Here is a 14,940-nt window from a genome sequence, read left to right on the forward strand (position 1 = left end):
TGCACGTCACGCACATTATCAATACAACATACACATGCATTGCACATACACGTACCAGTGTAAATGTTTGTAGAAAATATAAAACAAATTAAGATAGTATAAAATATGAAAGTATTGTTTTATTTTTCTATTCTATTATTGTTTTTTATATCATTGAAATGCTTGAAGAAACACAAGAGCACAACATGCAAAAGAAGAGGAAGAGGAAGAGGAAGAAGAATAAGAATAATAAATGCAGAAGATTTATATAATATTTATATCATATCTATATATATGTATATGTATATATAATGAGGATGATGCTAGTGTAGTTAAAATGAAATAAATATAATATAAAATATAAAATATAAAAGAAGGATGAAAGAAAAAAAGAAAGAAAGAATGTGGGCTTATTGTGGCATGTAATGTATAGGGCTTGGACTAATGCTCATAGCCATCAATCCAGCCGACATTTCACCATCGCTCTCATCTTCACTTTCTTCGTCACTGTCTTCATCGTCATCCTCTGCAATCCACTCAAAGTAGATATTGTTGATAAAGTTCTTGCTGCTCTCAAGCTTGTAAGGATCGAATGGGAAGAATGTCTGGACAGTCTGTAAGATGTTCTTGCCACCCGAAGAACCATTGTCGGCATTCACACCAGTAATCAGCAGATCTTTGTTCTTCTCCAGAATTGGATAGACGTACATAAAGTGGGTATCATGCGCCAACTTGGCAAACTGCTTCACGACTGCGGGAGAACACACTTTGAGTGGGTTCAGTCTGCTCATCACTAGGTAGGGCATATTACGAAGACCTCGGCACCAGTTTCGTACAACTCCTCCACTTTCTGCAGCACTCATGATGTGAACATTTAAGCCAGACGGCGAGCTCGTACTGTTTGTGGTTGCAGTATTAGTGTTGGTGTTGATAGTAGTGGTGGTAGTGATGGATTGTCCAAATATATTGATGTTATTCTTCTCGACATCGATTTCTTCTTGCTCTTGTTCGAGAGAAACATCGAGTGCGTCCTCGAGTACCAAATCACGCCAGCGGAAACAGAAAATGTACATAATTGCTTGCATTACAGCATAAAACACATCGTGTTTCATCACATCTGCCTGTAGATTCTTGTCGTGAGTTGCGACATATTCCTCACACCAGGCACACAGGGTTCCAATGATTCGTTGGATTGCTAATGGCTCGAGAAACTTTGCACGAGCAACATACGACGAGATATAGGCTGCGGCTGAGATGCGTGTCACTCCAGGGCGTAGAGGATCCATAATGTTCTTGATCAGATGTTCAACAAAGCTATCACTGTAGGCATTGACGTCGAGTGAGCAGAAATAGAAAATCAAAAACTGGGTGTATCGAGACTTGAGGGTCTTTAAGATCATGCGGTCAAAGATATCGATCAGAGTGGTGTAGAGTTCGTTTTTGACATGGGCGGGCTGCTGTACCGCACATTTTGCAAAGTAACGGAAGACAAGAACCATCATGGCATCGAGTTTGCGGACCATTGATTTGATTTTCTTCATCTGTTCTTTGAGGTCAACATTTCCATTTTCTTGGTCGTCGTCCGAGTACATGCTTTCGATATCGTCATCGTCATCGTCTTCTTCATCGTCTTCTTCATCTTCGTTGTCACTATTGTCTGATTGGTAATCGTCGTCAAAATCCATATTATAAGTTTCGAAATCAACGTCTTCTTCCAACTCGTCCAATTCAATTTGAATGTGAGCCTGTTGTACACAAAAAAAAAAGAAACAGAAAAATAAAATGTACAATTGTTAATAAATTTTTGTATTTGTGTGTGTGTGTAATTAATATACTTGCGTCAATTTGAACAATGTGGTCAATGAGGATACTGAGGATCTGTCTTCTCAAAACTGGGGCATACTCTACAATTTCAAGGGCATTCTTGACAAATGCTGCTTGATCAGCTGAGCTGAGACGATGATGTGGTGTCTGTCGCACGATACTGACAAACAGAGAATTGGCACTTGTTGGGATGAGTTGAAGAATGCTTCGGATAGCCTCATGATTACGTTCATAAATGACAGTGCGTGATACACAATTATAAGGGGGGAGATTATAACCTAAACATATATATAAATATTAAAGAAAAAGAACATTATGAATTAGAGCAAGTCAATAAGTATTTTTTGTGTATTCAATTGTAATTGTGACTAAAGTATGTATATATTCTTTGAGCGTGTAACTTACGGAATCTGAGGCCTGACACAAGTGTGTTGATGACAGGTACGACGTAAACGGCATGGGCAGAAACGATGTTTTCAAGTAAATCGATATAGGCATCAACAAAGGTGCGGGTTCTTACTGCCCAGTCTACTTTGAGAATTGCCTCGATAAGGCCAGAGCATGATTTGTCGAGTTGTGAAACAGATTGGGATAAAACACTGATCCAGACGTAGAGCTTGAGAGCTGAAGGTGCTTCAGGATTAGATGGATCGATTGACAGGATACTGATGAGTTCATTGTAACGTGTCAGATTTCCCTAATTATGACAATACAGTACAATAAGATGCAATGCAATGCAAAACAATATAATGTGTGGGTTAAATTATTCGTTGGTTTTGATGAATTCGGTAATATGAATAAGAATATGGAATTAAAATTAAAGAAGATAAAAAGAAAAGAGGTATCGTGAGAGGGAAGGAATGATTATTGGATCAATAGATAGAGCAAAAAAATATATAATATAATATAAATGAAAAGGATGTATACAGTGATATTGTATTGCTATGTACGTATGTGCATGCGCATGTATCACGGTGTGTTTTGGTATAAAAGAACGTTGGTATTGTTGCTTTCATATATAAATATGTATATAGTTTTGCTCGGTTTCCGTCAATTCCTTTATTCTTTCTTTTCTTTCAAAAGAGGTTCAAAATAGAATTATCTCTTCTTTCCATTATCCCCACACGAAACTCTTTTGTTCTTTTTTTTTTGTTTCATCATCTTTCCTTCTTTCTTCATCATCGCTCACCCTCTTCTTCTCCTTTCTTCTTATTTAAGGGTTTTAAAGGCAACCAGAATAATTATAGTAAGATTGTGACTTGAACCCAAAAAGCCATTTTCAATCTCTTTTCTTCATGGTTTTTTTCTTTGACCTTTATTTTACCCTTCTCATTTTTTTAGACAATACAAGCACGCAAATTTTGAGACAAAAGGTAGAGAGAGAGAGAGAGAGAGAGAGAGATAGCAGCAGTAGAATGATGTAAAGAGAGAATGATGGAGAAAAGATGTAGATGATTGTAATATAAAAAAAAGTATATACTTCTTCTTCTTTCGCTTCTTTCGCCTCTTCTGCTTCTTTCGCTTCTTATTGGACCCGTCAACACACCCGAACGCATAGCTTTAGATGCTTATGCGGGGAAATTGGTTGGTGTAGTTTACATGTTTGTACATGTGTATATGTAAGCAGTTTCCGATATTGTAAAAATAAAATAAAAAAACACAAATGAATAGAGCGACCGAACGAACGACCAAAAAAAACAAAAGAGAGAAGGTGAGGGATATGTGGAGAGAGGGAGAGATGCTTCCTCCGATAGGGTAGAGTTTTTTTTTTCTTTTTTTACAGATCACACAGATAGTCACACATCTGATATGTTTTCTTTGATTGTTTTCTCGTAACATCTGTGAACGTATACGTGTACGTGTATAAAGCAACATGGCGTAGTATATAAACATACGTACACATAAACGCATACGCATAAGCGTGCGTGCACATAAGCACAAACACATGCACATACACACATCTTCCCCTCTCATCATATACAGGCAATAGAATAGAAATAATAATAGAGAAAAAAACAATGATAGTAATAGAATTATTATCTTTTTACCTGATCTTTTTCTCTCAGTGCTCCTTGAATAAAGCTTTTCATCATCAGTTTCATGTATCCGAGTTTCTCCTTTGTAACATTTTCGATCGTCTCTTCTTGTTCGATTGCCGCAGCTGTAGTAGGAAGAAGATCGTTTTTTGGCATTGTAAGGTCGGAAGGTATATTAGGTGAAGTCATGGTTTCGTCGTTAAGTAGTAGATGATCTGATTGGAATGAGAGTGGTTGTTGGTCTCTTCAAATATGTTTTCTTGGTTTTGTGCGTTTGCGTGAGTGTGCGTAAGTGTGTGTGTGTGTGTATATGTTGCTGCTTCTGCTTCTGTTTTGCTTCTGCTTCTGCTGCTGCTGCTACTGCTGCTTCTGCTGCTACAAAAAAAAAGAAGGGCACAAGTATGGAAGGCGACTTAAAAAAGAAAGACAAAAAGCAAAAGAATGAAAAAATGTGTAGCACTTTTTAGATGGCTGGTGTGAAAAAGTAATAATAGTCACAATGTTCGAGCCCAAAATATCGGTACAACCATATTGAGTTTTTATTTTATTTTTGTACTTCGGGCGAATATGGCTGGAAGCGCAGCCCTTAGTGGTACAGCAGATTCCTTTGTTCTTTTATTTTATTATTTTATTTTGAGTCGTTCCACGAGCTCATTAGAAGTGGAAGTTGACGGTATACTCATTTTGGTGAGTAGAGGATTTATATATATATACTATTATATATATGTGTGTGTGTGTGTGTGTGCGTGTGTGCGTGTATGTATGTATGTGTATTGACCAACAAACACTTTAGAAAGCTAAAGTGTGTGTATAGATATAAATATATATACTTTTTTTGTGTAATTCTTTCAAGTTTTTTTTTACAAGTTTTTTTATATATAAAGACAAGCGTTTGTCTTGAGTACCCCACAAGAGACCTCTTCTTCTTTCTTTCTTTCTTCTTCTTATTTATCTTACTGCTTTAATTTTATTTGATTTGATTTAATTCTATTTGATTTGATACGTTTTATCTATCTTTTTTTTAAAAAGAATATATATATATATTATTGTTGTAAACACACTGCATACTACACCACACTACACTACACTACACTACACTAAACCATAATATACAAACATACATACGCAAAACCAAAATCAAAACAAAAAATGCCAAATTCCCAACAACTATCTGCCACATACAACATGATTTCAGAAATATCTTCTTTCCAATCCCAACTTAATCAAGTCCCTTCTTACTCGCCCTTTGTAGCGCCTGGTTCACTCTGCCTGGGCCAGCCCAATGAAGAAGATCATGGCATGTGGGGAACCGAATCAGACCTTAACTGGTCGTTTTCACAGGAGTCAAAGCTCAACTGTGCGTACGAACAACAAACTTCTCTGCCACCCACTCCTCGTGTGGATAACGATCTTATGAGCCAATCCTCGATGATGCATGGACTTTCGGTTGACTTTAGTGGCTGGTCAGTCCAAGACCAACGTTCTTATGAAAGGTAAAAAAAAAGAAGCTGATATATATATATATATATATATATATATACAAGTAACTTGAGGGAAATATTAAATATTAATAATACTTTTCTTTTTTTGCTTTACTTTTATTGTAAACTTACAGAGATCTTGAAGAAATGTACTGCCGCCAACAACAGGAAATTATTCAGTTTCAACAGCAATGGCGCGCGAATATTGCTGAGCGTCAGATGTCTACACCCCACATCCAAATTGCACAGCCACTTGGTGGCGGCGGTGTACCTTTCAATTTTGACAGCACACATACAAACTTCTTGCCGACCACTACTACCTCTACCACTACGCCTACCACTACTACTGTCGAGACTGCTCCAACAACGAATAACACTGCCAGTGCTAATACTGCTACTATTGGTCAATTTGGGCATGAGCAAGTACAGGTACCCAACTGGACAGATTTCTTGTCTGGAATGGATACTGGAAAGGAAAAGGTGTTTTCCAAAGACACAATTCAGAACTTTTCTTACTCTCCGACCATCTACACCAATTCGAACATTAACATCAACAATATCCAGGACAACCACAACCACAATAGTCACAACATAAACATGAACATGAACATGAACATGAACATAAATACTACCAGCAACACCAACACCAATAACTGTCTCGCAAAGATTGACACCAGAAAGATTGCTAGTGACAAACACTTAAAGTGTAAATCCGAAGAAAAACCAGCGCCTGCTTTTGGCTTCAAATGTGAAGTTTGCGAAAAACCCTTTGACCGTCGGTACAATTTGAGCTCTCACATGCGTACACACACAAACGAGCGACCATTTGCATGCCGCCACCCTGGCTGCACCTGGAAGTTTGCACGGACCCATGATCTCAAACGTCACTCTGGACAGCACTCTGATTTCAAACCACACGCCTGCCCTAGCTGTCCAAAGAGATTTGCGCGTGGAGATGCTCTCAAGAGACATTGGAAGGTTGATAAGATTTGCAAGCAACCAGCCAGTATGATCAAGAAGAGAAAGTAAAACAAAAAACGGTCAAAACAAAAAAAATCAAAAAGCGTCGCATGCCCTGGAGGTCTTTCTCTACTTCTCTTTTTACTTCTTTACTTTACCTTATCTTAACCTCACCTTACTTCTTTTACTCTATTTCCCTTTATTTCTTTTATATATATATATATTCCCACACATTCACATATGTATTATCTTTACCTTTCTTTTTGTTTTTTAATCGTTTTTTTCTTCTTCTTTTTCCCTCTCTATTGTTGCTGTAGATTATTATTTTTTTCTTCTTCTTTTGTTCTTTTTCTTTCTGTTCTTATTATTCTTATTCCCACATTTCATGCTTTTTTCCCCTCTTTTTCATGTATTTTATTATATCAGCCAGACGACAATAAATAAATAAATAGCCTGCATTCTGCTTGAAACTTCTCCATATCTATCTTCCTCTTTGCCCCTTTTTGACTTGTGAAATATTTAAAAAAAAAAGTGGAGAGTCTACATACAGTAATAGATAGATAGATAACATCATTATTTACCCGGTTTGAATGCACAGCCATGTTCCTGTACACAAGAATACAATGCGATCAGCTTTTATTTTATTTTTTTCTTTATATTTTTGGGTTTGTTGAACACAAAATATTCAATCTTTTTTTTATTTGTCTGTCTTTTTCTTTCTTCATTTTCGATACTATTACATAACGGAATCCAAAACTGGGCTTGTACCTTTATTTTATTGTATTTCTGCCAATCGAATAAAAATGCAAGAAATATAAAGAAAGGTAAAGAGACCAAAAGCTGAGAAGGATAAGCTTAGATACAGTGTAACCACAAAAAGAGGTGATGTTTTGACTATTTTACAATAGTAATAATAACTAATAATAATAATAATAATAATAATAATAATAATAATAAGAGAAAGTATTTTTCTATTATTATTATTATCATCATTAGTATTATTATTTTGGATGAGCTTGTGTACTGTTGGTGTAAGTATAGTGTAAGTGTGTACTTGTGTAGTGTGTATAACAGTAAAAAAAAACGAAAATGAATGCATTTATGAAATAGAATTCAATTATGAAACTTAAGATAGACTTTTCTTGCTATTTCTTTTTTGTTTTTTTTTTTTTTAAAAAAAAATGAATGAATGAATGAATGAGCCACACCATTGACACATTAGATTCTATTGTGCAGTATTTAGATCAAAAGAGAATTATGAATGGATATTCTGGTCAGATTGCCGAGATTAAGATCTCTCTGTCTTTCTCTTTATTTTTCTTGACAAAGTATAGTGACTGATACAGTGTAACTTCTCTTATTTACTATTCTGACAGGTCTATTAAAATATACATGTACATAAATAATAAATAAATAGTACACGCACAATAGACTGTGTGGCTTTTGTGAGTAAAAAAAGCACAAAAGGTTGGGTTTGTAATGATTTATATCAAGATCGCCAAAAGAACAATAAGTAACTAAGCAATCAAGTAACCTAGCAACTAATGGAGTAAATCACTGGATAACAGAGTACTCAAGGTATACTTATTGTAGTTTTAATTATGATATATCAAGTATTAATATTACCCAATCTATTAAGTATGGGGATATTTTATACGTTACTGAAATCCTTGATAATAACAATAAAAACAGTAGTTATACTAGTAGGTGAGGCTTTGTAAGTTGATTTAGATTTTGTGTACTCTCTCTCTCTCTCTCTCTCTCTCTCTTTACCTCTCTTTCTCTTAATCTTACAGTAGATTCTCTTTTTAGTGTGAGGAGTACCAACATCTTATTGTCTATTAGATCGTCGCCTTTGTTTCTTGGGGCTTAAAAAAGGTTAAAGACCAGATGGCACCATTTTTTATATAATATGTATATTTAAAGAATAGGATATACAAAAGGGAAAATAGCCGTTTTGGCAGATAATTGATCTGGTTTATTAAAATGGAAATATTATTATATTTAAATATTTTGTATTTATATCTATATCTATAATTTTATCTCCTCTTTCTCTCTCCCTCTCTCTCTCTCTGTATGTGTGTGCGAGTATGTGTATGTATGTGCGTGTGCGTGTGCGTGTGTGCAAGGTGTAATGTGTAGTTCGTGTGTACCTTGAAACCAACCTTCTTTATTTTAAAAAGAAAAATACAATGGAAAAAGATGAAACAATAAAGTCGTACAGATAGGAGAGTTAAATATTTTTATCTATTTATTACTGCTTTATAATGACGATGATGTCAAGCCATCAACAACTTCTATATACATATATATATATATGTGTGTGTGTGTGCTTACTTTGACTATTTTATTCAGGTGCAGTCGTTCCAATGCCAAAGCGCGCCTTTTTAAAATCCCAAAATGAGTTTTTTTTAAAGAACCAAACAACGGTTTTTATTTTTATTTAAAGATGAGTACTTGCTTTTATGCTCTTTTTCAGAGTCAAAGCTATATGCTTTTATGTATCAGGGTAAAGATGTATCAAATTATCTGAAGCCTCAAATATATCGATGTGTCTAAATTTTGCTCTACTATCGAGAAATTTCGGTCGGTTGTTGAGAGCAAAGTTAAGCGCCGTAAGATGTTGGAAAACGAGACATCGATGATACGAATTGGTGAAGCATTCAATAGCATAAGGCTGAGTGCTTCAAAGGTCTATTTTTTTTCTAGTTTTTGTAGAGTCTTTGGTATGTATTGTAATATATAATAGCTATGATGTTCCTTTTTTTTGCTTTACTTTACGTAGTAAAACTAATGAGATATCTAATAAAAACTTTAGCCGACGTTTGCTTAAAACGTATAATATTAATTTAGCCAGAAAGTTAAATGAAATGTATTCAGCAAGAGAAAACCAAGGAACTTAATGATTTGGAAAAGGTAGATTATGAAAAAAAAAATTGGCACTTTTATGTCTTTGTTGCATTGAGCTGACATCCTTGTATCTAAAAATTATATTAAATCCTTATTTTAAGAAAATTGAGGGGAGCTAAATAACCGCAAGGCTATCTTGGGATTTGATTATTGTAATGTACCTGTAAAACAATTGAGACGTTAGTTGTCTAACAATACTCTTCTATCAAATCAATTTGTCTATTCCTATACAAATGTTTTATGAAATAAGCTTCTATTTTTCTCATGTTTTTTGTTGTTGTTCGTATGGTATACAGGTATGAGTCTTTATACCGAATAGATAACATAAAAGGTCTCGCTCTTAGGAAATACTAGCTTAATGCAACAAAGACATAAAAGTGTCAATAAGACTTTCTTATTTTTCATAATCTACCTTTTCCAAATCATTAAGTTCCTTGGTTTTCTCTTGCTGAATACATTTCATTTAACTTTCTGGCTAAATTAATATTATACGTTTTAAGCAAACGTCGGCTAAAGTTTTTATTAGATATCTCATTAGTTTTACTACGTAAAGTAAAGCAAAAAAAAGGAACATCATAGCTATTATATATTACAATACATACCAAAGACTCTACAAAAACTAGAAAAAAAATAGACCTTTGAAGCACTCAGCCTTATGCTATTGAATGCTTCACCAATTCGTATCATCGATGTCTCGTTTTCCAACATCTTACGGCGCTTAACTTTGCTCTCAACAACCGACCGAAATTTCTCGATAGTAGAGCAAAATTTAGACACATCGATATATTTGAGGCTTCAGATAATTTGATACATCTTTACCCTGATACATAAAAGCATATAGCTTTGACTCTGAAAAAGAGCATAAAAGCAAGTACTCATCTTTAAATAAAAATAAAAACCGTTGTTTGGTTCTTTAAAAAAAAAACTCATTTTGGGATTTGTACAACCAACTTACTGATTATTTTTTTTTTGTATTGTTCCAGCTTATTTATTATGTACAACCTGAGAATTGGATTATTTTATTGGCTGTCTATTATATATATAATTGGCCTTTTGGTGTTAAAAAAAAACTATTGTATTTTAAAATAAATATATATTCACACGATGCTACGCTTATTATGCCTCTCTTTTGGCTCTTTCTCTTCAATCCTCTCTTTGTTTTTCTTCGTTGTTGTTTTTTTTTTGCTGCTTCTCAGGTTGCTCTTCAAGTCACTATTTTCGCTCTTCTTTTTTTTTCGCTCTCGCTTTTATGCCTTGAGATTGAATTGCTTGACAAAAACAATTAAATCAAGAAAACCTACTTCGTTACTTCTGTTGCTATTATAGCTCATTAACCATTACAGTTAAACAAGTATGTATGTATACTTTTAATGAATATAGTTAATATTAATTTTATTTTACTTTAACATTGATGAATTGAGTTGAGGCTGGTTGTGGCTGTGGGTTGTAAAACACAACTTTGGTGTTTAATATTTCCTTTTCTTTGTAAACAATAAAACAATAAAAAAAAACAAGGTTTTCAACGGAGTATTCATAAACTTTTTTTTATTTATATGTATATCTATTCACTTGCACGCACATGCACACATACAACCTCGCACACAAATGTATGAATGTGTGTGCGTGTAAGTATTAATAGTTTATTATAAATACTTACTATAACTTTTTGTTAGTAGTAAAATATTAATAATAATTCATTTCTTCATTTCTTCACCCCTTTATTTATCACATTTTTTTTCTTTCTTTTTTCTTTTAATTTCCTTCACAATAACTGTACTCACTGGCTTGTTTTCATTGCCCATTCATTCACAATCTGTGGCTAGTAATTTTTATGATTTATTAAGTTTTTCTGACATTTAAATAGTTGTGATATAATCCTACAAAAAATCATATCTAACTGTATATTTTCGCATATTTTAATCTTTAATTTTAATCAGCAGCCTCCATCCCTAAATAACAATAACAACAACAGCAACGGCAGAAAATAGATGCTATGAAGGTCATATATATACATAACATGATGTACAGGTTGGATCCACAGACCTTGTTTTCTTTTCTATATCAGTAGATTCTGGTACAAAATTGACTACTCCACCCCGTACAAGATTACATCAGGAACAACATCACATCTCACTAGTATCAATATTAGTAGCGTTATTATTATTAAAAAAGCCTAATACAGAATCTATTGTCCTCTCTCATGTTCTTGTACTCTTTCCTGATTTTTCTTAATTTCTGTGGGGTTTGAGCAATAAAGAAAATTGGCATCACAATTGTCTTTAACCCAACTTCTTTTACCTCAATTATTTAGTACATTTGATTTTATCAGATTTTATTTGTGTGTTTTGTTTCTTCTTTGCACTTGCTTTATATTTAATTTATATATATATATATATATGTATATAATTAATTAATTTATATATTTATTTACTTTAGCTATTAATCTCTCTTAATTAATCATGGATGCTCTATTGGCATCAGGAACAGATTATCAAGGAAGCTCAGACTTTTGGTTGTTTGTCGTATATTGTCTTGTTGTCATTGTCGTCGTTCTCTTTTTCTTTTTCTATTACAATCGTGTCATTGCTCTATTGATTACGTGGCTCATCAACCAATACACTTGGCGTCAGTTTAATGCTTACATTGAAGTCGGTAGGATCATCATTTCGATCCGATTATAAATAAATAAAAACAAATCAAAAAAACAGAAAGAGGTCTCATTTATTTATTTTATCTTTTTTTTTATTTGGTTTGGTTTGGCGGGGCCTTGGTTTGACTTTGGCATTGGCTTTGGCATTGGCATTCAAAAGACTCTATTCGCTTTACAGTCTTGGGTGCTCGAATACTTTTCAAGAATCTACGTTACATTTCTACAAATCAATCAATCTCTATAGTCAAAGGTCATGTAACCATTAGATACTGGCTTATGAGTGTCAGAAAGACAGGCCAAGATAAAAAGACAGGCAAGATTAGTAGTACACACACACATATATATATATATAATATGTAATATTAATTATTATCATTTGGTCCTTTATATGTATATACATTTTATACATCTATTTACCACATAACAGAGAACAATAGTAAATTACCCTGTAGAATTGTGTGCAGTCTCGAAGGCCTAGAAGTATTCATGTACAATAATGTACCAGTCTATGAAGGCCTAAAAGATGTATTGGGAATCAACCCTTTAGAAAGGTTGAACACTGCGAAACAAACCCCAACCATGCAAGGTAAAATAAGATATTATAATCACTATAATACAAAACAATTCTTTATATCTATTAATCCTTATTATTACCTCCATTTTATAATAATAAATCCCCCTCTCTACCATATCTCTTTAACTCCATTAAATTCATTTTTTTTTCTTCTCTCTTTTTTTCTCTGTTTCTTTAAAGAATTACAATCTTCAATTGATCCTGAAAGTCATGATCAAGTTGGCTTTGAAACTTCACTTTTTCAAAGACTTGTTCCAATCGAGTTTGAATGTACTACAGGTGCTGTCATGATCGGTAATGCAGAGCTTCAGACCATGTTGGTTTGTCAGGTGGCCCAAGCAAGTGGGATTGTTAGCACTGCGCCTTCGCGAACAACAATGGACCATTTCAAGACAATTACGGATCTTGTTTTGGGAAAACTACAAGTTCATGTCAAGGAAAACATGGATTTCAGTAAAGTAAACGTAGTGCCCGAAACATCTGATACAAAGTAAAGAAAGAGAGAGATAAAAAGAAAGAAAGAAAGAAAGAGATAAAAAGAAAGAAAGAAAGAAAGAAAATAATTTCAATTGCAATTTCAATTTGATTCAATTGCAATTTCAATTTGATTCAATGCAATGTAATCTTGTTCAAGAATTCTAAAGATTATTTTTAAAATCTATATAGTAGACTCTGTAGAATGTTACTTCATCCTCTCCGATGGTTTATCCCTTCATCAAAGGCTAGGCAGTATGGCGGGATGCAACACATCCACACGTTAATGAACTCTCAAAAAAGAGAAACTCCAGTCAACAATCCAGGAGGAACAACTTACCACCAAGAATATGGCAAGGTCAGCAACATGATCGAATGCAGTAAGATGGCAATCACTTACTACTCTGACTCTCCTGGCCTTGTTCCTTCTACACTACCACCCCCGCCTCTGATTAATTCAAATGATGTTCATTTTGGAAACGGCGGGCTTCCCCCAGAATGGGGGGTACGAATCTCTGTCTGGACTGCAATGATACATTACGGTCCTTGGACAGATAGGCAACGGTAATATTACACATATATACAAAGAAATGAAGGCTATAATTCAAACTTTATTTAGTTCTGTCATCCAAGACTATTTCTTTCCAAGCTCGTATCGAAATAATGTCCCGACTCCTCACCTTTTGCCTGGGCAACAACGTGCTGCAGCCAGCTTTGATTTCCATCTTGAGTTCATGACAGAAGCTACTCTTAGATTTCCGACTCGGGAAAGGTCAAAGGCATGTATTTTATTGAATTGGATTGAATCATATTTTGTTTTATAGATACATACAAATATCATCATCATAACAACAATATAATAGTATGTTTTTTTGTTTATCTAACTAATTGATTTTGCTTTTTTTTGTTTAGGATTGGAAATACGATGAAGATTCTGATGATCTAGATATTGGTGCAGATGGTTACTACACCCGTCCTTATGGGTGGCTCGATATTAAGGCTGGAGCAGATTCTTCTGTAAAATTAATTATTCCTTATGTCTTGGGGCAACAAGGGTGTGCGTCAACTCTTGACATCAATCTAAAAGATGTAGATGTGTCTACAAGTATCAATTATGCTTCTTTTCTTCAAGCAAGTAATTTCGAGGTAATACACGATTTAACTTTATATATATTAAGATTACTCTAACTTATTTACTGGTGCACTGGTTGTCGGCCTATATTTTATAGATGAAACTCTTAATGAACTCTCCTCTCGAATGGAATGCACATCGGGTGTGGGAAATCAAGGCATATACAAACCGCCCCCGTATTTTTCTTTTGAGAGATCACATATTTCTTTTCCAAGACATGCTCAAAGACCTATCGTCAGAACCTCTATCGGATATTCTTTATTTTATACCGACCACATACAAATTCCACCTTGACATCAACGACCCGTTTATATATCTTTGTGTGAATGAGCATAACATTATCAGCAATCCCAATGCAATCGATGACAACAGTAAGATATATATGTAGAAAAATAATACTGGGGGACCAAAAAAAAAGTGGATAATGAAGTGGGTATATTTCAATATTTAATTTTCAATTTTAATAGCGTTTATAAAGATCAACTCTCGTAAGGTTCGCTTTAATGCGACATTGCCATTTACTATGTTTGAACCAGAAGTGAGCTCGATCCAGTTTGATTTAGAGGTAAATCAAAATCAAATGAATTGATTAATATATATATATAAGAACTTATATTTTTGTGTGCTCTTTTTTTTAAAAAAAAATAACAAATTCAATAGATTGAGCAATTTAGAACTGGTATATCTTTACAAACGTCTCACACTCTCAATGCATTTTTGGAAGAAGATAATGCACAGTTTGGTGTGGGTGTTCACTTGAGGTTGGATGGTTCATATGAATACTACAATTCTGTTGATGTAGCACGACATATAGAGTCTTTGAATTTAGACATAAAGGTTAGTTTTTTGTTTAAAAAAAACCATCTTTATTTATATATATATATTACCACGAATTGATCACATATATATCTAGCTGGATG

At 34.0% G+C, this 14,940-nt stretch overlaps 4 protein-coding genes across 4 annotated transcripts; 2 read left to right on the top strand and 2 right to left on the bottom strand.

Annotated features, from left to right (window-relative positions):
- Nucleotides 1-389: 389 nt before the first annotated feature.
- Nucleotides 390-4,028, bottom strand: PHYBLDRAFT_70681 (hypothetical protein; the record flags this gene model as incomplete). The annotated part of the gene is made up of 4 exons (XM_018442315.1): nt 390-1,724; nt 1,831-2,081; nt 2,209-2,500; nt 3,852-4,028. The coding sequence occupies 4 exons, from the start codon at nt 4,026-4,028 to the stop codon at nt 390-392; spliced, it is 2,055 nt and encodes a 684-aa protein (XP_018288441.1).
- A 1,907-nt stretch (nt 4,029-5,935) lies between these two features.
- Nucleotides 5,936-6,349, top strand: PHYBLDRAFT_115224 (C2H2-type zinc finger transcription factor; the record flags this gene model as incomplete). Its single annotated transcript, XM_018428444.1, has 1 exon — nt 5,936-6,349. One exon carries the CDS (start codon nt 5,936-5,938, stop codon nt 6,347-6,349), a length of 414 nt encoding a protein of 137 aa, XP_018288442.1.
- Nucleotides 6,350-8,800: 2,451 nt separating this feature from the next.
- PHYBLDRAFT_171156 (hypothetical protein) lies at nt 8,801-11,103 on the bottom strand (the record flags this gene model as incomplete). The annotated part of the gene is made up of 8 exons (XM_018436530.1): nt 8,801-8,974; nt 9,057-9,178; nt 9,793-9,940; nt 10,010-10,069; nt 10,592-10,671; nt 10,848-10,852; nt 10,972-11,009; nt 11,089-11,103. 8 exons carry the CDS (start codon nt 11,101-11,103, stop codon nt 8,801-8,803), a joined length of 642 nt encoding a protein of 213 aa, XP_018288443.1.
- Nucleotides 11,104-13,174: 2,071 nt separating this feature from the next.
- Nucleotides 13,175-14,408, top strand: PHYBLDRAFT_115321 (hypothetical protein; the record flags this gene model as incomplete). The annotated part of the gene is made up of 4 exons (XM_018428451.1): nt 13,175-13,452; nt 13,508-13,671; nt 13,820-14,034; nt 14,118-14,408. The coding sequence occupies 4 exons, from the start codon at nt 13,175-13,177 to the stop codon at nt 14,406-14,408; spliced, it is 948 nt and encodes a 315-aa protein (XP_018288444.1).
- Nucleotides 14,409-14,940: the final 532 nt, after the last annotated feature.

Source organism: Phycomyces blakesleeanus (genome assembly GCF_001638985.1).
Source record: "Phycomyces blakesleeanus NRRL 1555(-) unplaced genomic scaffold PHYBLscaffold_18, whole genome shotgun sequence".
Classification (NCBI taxonomy): domain Eukaryota; kingdom Fungi; phylum Mucoromycota; class Mucoromycetes; order Mucorales; family Phycomycetaceae; genus Phycomyces; species Phycomyces blakesleeanus.